The sequence below is a fragment of the Sinocyclocheilus grahami genome, unplaced genomic scaffold (assembly GCF_001515645.1).
Source record: "Sinocyclocheilus grahami isolate Dianchi unplaced genomic scaffold, SAMN03320097.WGS_v1.1 scaffold924.1, whole genome shotgun sequence".
In the NCBI taxonomy this organism is placed as follows: domain Eukaryota; kingdom Metazoa; phylum Chordata; class Actinopteri; order Cypriniformes; family Cyprinidae; genus Sinocyclocheilus; species Sinocyclocheilus grahami.
The window spans coordinates 465985-471093 of record NW_015506103.1 but is presented as its reverse complement, the minus strand read 5'-3'; the positions used below and the strand labels follow the sequence as shown (position 1 = coordinate 471093).

Below are 5109 nucleotides of genomic sequence, written 5' to 3'. Positions count from 1 at the left end.
TGTGTGTGTGTGTGTGTGTGTGTGTGTGTGTGAGTGTTGTGTGTGCGTGTGAGTGTTGTGTGTGCGTGCGCACGCGTGTGTGAGAGTGTGTGTGTTGTGTGTGTGGGTGTGTGTGGTGTGATGTGTGTTGTGCGTGTGTATGTGTGTGTGTGTGTGTGAGATGTGTGTGTTGTGTGATGTGTGTGATGAGTGTCTGTGTGTTGTGTCTGTGATGTGATGTGTATTGTGTATTGTGCGTGTCTGTGTGTTGTGCGTGTCTGTGTGTTGTGCGTGTCTGTGTGTTGTGAGTGTCTGTGTGTGAGTGTCTGTGTGTGGGTGTCTGTGGCTGTGTGTGTGTGTCTGGGTGTGTGAGAGTGTCTGTCTCTGTGTGTGTGAGTGGCTGTCTCTGTGTGTTGTGTGTCTGTGTGTGTGTGTCTGTGTGTGTGTCTGTGTCTGTGAGTGTGTCTGTGAGTGTGTCTGTGAGTGTGTCTGTGAGTGTGTCTGTGAGTGTGTCTGTGAGTGTCTGTGTCTGTGAGTGTCTGTGTCTGTGAGTGTCTGTGTCTGTGTGTGAGTGTCTGTGTGTGAGTGTCTGTGTGTGAGTGTCTGTGTCTGTCTGTGTGGATTGGACTTATCAAAACTAAAACAAAAAACTTTTTAAATGTTTTACTTTACATGCAATGGATCTAGAATATTTGAAAGTTTAAAGTTACAAAAAAAAAACATATTCTAATTTTTGAGATGCACCTGTAGATATATACATACATAGATACATCTATTATAGTATGTTAATGATACTAAATAACACTGCTTGTTTGTACAGCTTCATAATTTGGCCAAATATTTTGTGTTTACATATCAATATAACTATAAGCTAATAATAATAATTATTATTTTTATTTTTATTATTGTTGTTGTTGTTACTATTATTATCATTATTACAAAATACTACTTAGAAAAAATAAATAATATAATTTCACTGTAAAATAAAACAACACTAGTCTTTAAGGAAAATATTAATATATATATATATTTTTAAATATTAATTATGTAATTATTTATTTATATTTATGGCTTAATTTCCTCATTTATAAATGTTTAGACCATCCAGCTTTTACTTTGGCAGAAAACCACAAGAAGACCTTAAAGCTTCTCTGTTGTTGGAAAATGGTGCATGTTGCATTTTCAAATGCACGCTCAAAGCCACATCGTGATTTTGGTTTTATTTGCATTAATCGTGCAGCCCTTGTGTGCATCAGTGCTGGTGAAAAGCATCTACATACAAGCTAGTTAAAGGAGGAACAACGACATTATTACTGAAAACAAAACTGCTTAAGCTTCAAAACTTAACTTCAAACTCTAAACAGCTGGAATAAAAAGGGTGCTGTAAGTGGTTTCAGATGTTTTGCCAGACTGAGTCAAACTCTCTAAAACCCCGCCCTCCAAACACAACAGCCAATCAGAATGAGATAAAGTGATTGACAGGCAGTGAGTGTTTGTGATTGGCTGGCTCTCACACCTGTTTCACTGATAGCCGTCAAAAACAATCACTTACAGCACCTTACCATAAGAGCAAAGCACGTTCTGCTGTTAAAACAGAATTATAATTCAATTTACAGCAGCGTATAACAGGGTGGAGTGAACGCCTTTCCTCCTATTCATCTCTCTGTACTCACCACTTTATCGTTTTCAGACGGCAGCTCAAAGACGCATCTGAGTTTGGAATCCATGAGCTCATCGGGTTTCACGTCTTTCCACTGAAACTCATGAAAAATCGGCAATTCATCAGCCACAATCACTACCAGCTGCCCTTACACACACACACACACAGACACACACACATACACTTTACACTGGAATTCAAGCATTAACCCTATAAAGCCCGCTGTATCGTATATGATACATGGATTTCCAAGACCTCTAAATGATCCATCTTTGCTGTTTCACACTCAATCTCCTGCATCTCTTCTGTCGTCCGATTGATAGTTTGGAGTTTTTATCCAGTAAAAGCTCTTTTAGTGTAATTGTACAAGCGTCCAGCTTCAGCTGGAGCTTCTCGTGTCAAATCTTGACTGATTTTGATCAAGTAAGCGTCAGAATAACGTCAGTAATATCTCCAGATGAACACTTACTGCACTGAAGCAGCTCAGCTTTACTTGATTCTCCATCAATCATGTTTTAGAGTCTCAAATCTGATCCTCAGGATCTTTTGAGGAGCGTTTGTTTCCAGAAGCTTTACTTTCACTGTTCCTCAGCGGAGGAATGATCTTCACAAGCCTCCAGAACATCTCACATCTTCTGAGGAGCCTTTATTTCTTCAGCTCTCAATCACTGCATTATATGTTTGGAGCATTTCACTCTCATCTCACTGAGACATGTTACTGGAGATATAGAGCGACCGCTGATATTTAGATCATTTTATGTCAGTATCTGCTCTATACTGTTATAAAGATCTCATTGATTTACATCACAAGCATCTCATCATAGAAATATCAGCATCTGCACCAAATTCATATTTTTGCTCCGTTTGAGTCTCTGAATAAAATTAAGCTTCATATTCTCTCTCTATGAGCCATAAAAACCAAATATGATACAAAACACATATGTAAAATTTCTATATTTTATATATTTGTCTGAAGGTTCATTAAACAGTTCAGTTTAAAAAATAAAAATAAAAAATTCGGACTATTATTTCATATGTCAGGCCTTAAAGGTTTAAAACAGTAGCGCTAAACAGGCTATTTTCTGCCATCTGCTGGTGTGAACACGCAATTGCAGCACTGAACAGCAGCGCCACACACACTTACTCACCCACTCAAACACACACACACACACACACACACTCAATCACACGCACACTCACTCAATCACATGCACACTCACCCACTCAAACACACACACACACTCACTCACTCAAACGCACACTCACTCACTCAAACACACGCACACTCACTCAAACACACGCACACTCACTCAATCACGCACACACACTCACTGACTGACTGACACACACACACACACACACACACACACACACACACACACACACACTCTCACAAGGTTTACCATGGCTTCTGCGTCTGTAACGGCTGCAGGGACGAAGATGGTCTGTACCATGAACTTATGTTTACTTTTCTCATTGGGGTCATAATCGAACGGCTGCAGCATAACTGTGACATAAAGACAAGTATTAACACAATCAAACTAATCATGAGAATACAAGCATTTCTATAAACATGTTTAATACGACTTATCTGCACATAATCAAACTAATCAGTAGCCTATATTATTTTGCACAAGAAACAATAGTGAATATTCTATCTATGATAACAGTAAAAACAACAATAAAGCATCATAAAAGTAGACTTCACATGAGGCTTTGTGTGAGAAACAGACACAAATTTAAGGCAATATTTACTGCCGTATTCATGAGTTTATGAGAAGCACCAATGTCTATAGATTAAAGCAACAAACTTAGATTAAATAATGTTAGTTATTTTTCTTCCTGACTATTGAGTTTATGGTCATTGAATGTCTTTCCTGAGATAAAAAATGACAACATTATGTGACAATGTTTATAAGCTGTTTTACTGACGGAGTTCTGCAAATGAAACACTGATTGATTTTAGTAAGTTTCTTTCAAAACATTCTGATGTTCATTCATGTTTATTTGCTGCTATAACTTGTAGTAAAGAGGAAGACATGATCGATTCACTACAGCCATCTAACACGCCACATTAAAGAGCAACAAAACAGCATTTAACTGTTTGAATTCTTCGTTAAAATTGACAGAATTTGAAAGCTGAGACTTTGTTACCTTTCAAAAGTAACAAAAGCATAGACTTAAAAGATCTCGGTTCATCAAAATAAAGATCGATATTGTCAACCAAGTTCTAACACGGCATTGGAGAAGTGCTAATTAAACGTCATTGTTTTGGTCAATGATTTTGGCCTCATAAAAAAAACAATTTCAAGCCAAATATTTTGGATTGCTGAACTCTGGTGGACTGACCTGAAATGAAGAGCGTGGCCCCGGGGTCGATGATGCCACTGTTCGGCCGTACGCAGTATCTGCGCGGCGCTGTGGTCTTCACTTTAAAACATACTTTCTTATCTGATGGATTCTTTAGCTTCAGGTTCGCAGTGACGACATCTGTGAAAGGACCTGAGAAGAAAAGGAGAAGAACATCACATTTGGAGATGAACCAAGCCAAGAAAATCTTGGTCCACATTAAATAACAGATAAAACACATACTGCTCAATAAGTATCTGGTTAAGACACTGTGAGAAGATCTGATACATCACAGAAAACATAGCATGAATTCATGGCCTTAAAATTCAGGGCTTTAAAATTTGTGAGGTCCGGGGTTGGGTTAAGAATTGTGCTATAATAACCCCTACAAATACAACTCATTATATACACTAAACACTTTAAAAGAGATATACATGTAGACGTTTGTGAAAGATGTTTTGGAGGGATGAACACTGTTAAATTATACCACATTTATTGCATCAAAATGTGTTCATATTTTACTATAGGGGTGGATAATTTTATCAGTTGTTTATTAATCATGCAACAATACATATCACTGTTATAGTTTTCTTTAATAATCACTGCTATATAGATGATAACTTTGTCTAGTGCTCTTATGAATGTTTTTAGCATGACTTTGTGAAAATGTACTACTGCTATACTGAATGAAATAGCATAGACTTTCATGGCTAGCGTCTGCGTAGGCTATTTCATTTCATTCTGCACTTGTTCGAGATCTGTGTACTAGTGATAATTGCTACTGTTTTTGGCTGTTGATAATGTTTCTGATGGATAATATAATGATATTTTTTGCGTTTGCCTTACCGAATGTGCTATTCTGTCAGCAATAACCTGTCCGTGAGCTTTTTTGATTACTGTCACTTTAAGTGCCGGCGATGCAGTGTTGCCAGATATTGCTATAAAAACAAGTAAAAACAAAAAATAACAAAACCAAAAAAAAAACCCAGAAATTATTTCAAATAGGGCTGCATGGTAAATCGCATGCAATATTTAACGCGCATCTTGTCAGTAAAGCCGGTTCTGTAATCAGCGGTAAATCTCCATCACGTGCGTGCTTTCACAACGGCTCCGTGTAGTAA

At 37.6% G+C, this 5109-nt stretch overlaps 1 protein-coding gene across 1 annotated transcript in view; it reads right to left on the bottom strand.

Moving 5' to 3' along the window:
- Positions 1–4212, bottom strand: part of LOC107564339 (vesicle-associated membrane protein-associated protein A-like) — an 8080-nt gene extending 3868 nt beyond the window's left edge. Inside the window, exons 1-3 of the mRNA XM_016249392.1 lie at positions 3989–4212; positions 3043–3146; positions 1638–1733 (exon numbers count right to left, since the gene is read on the bottom strand). Of these exons, the coding sequence (XP_016104878.1) occupies positions 1638–1733; positions 3043–3146; positions 3989–4208 (420 nt within the window). The 5' untranslated portion in view covers positions 4209–4212. The remainder of the gene's footprint in view (positions 1–1637; positions 1734–3042; positions 3147–3988) is intronic.
- Between the last annotated feature and the right edge of the window lie 897 nt (positions 4213–5109).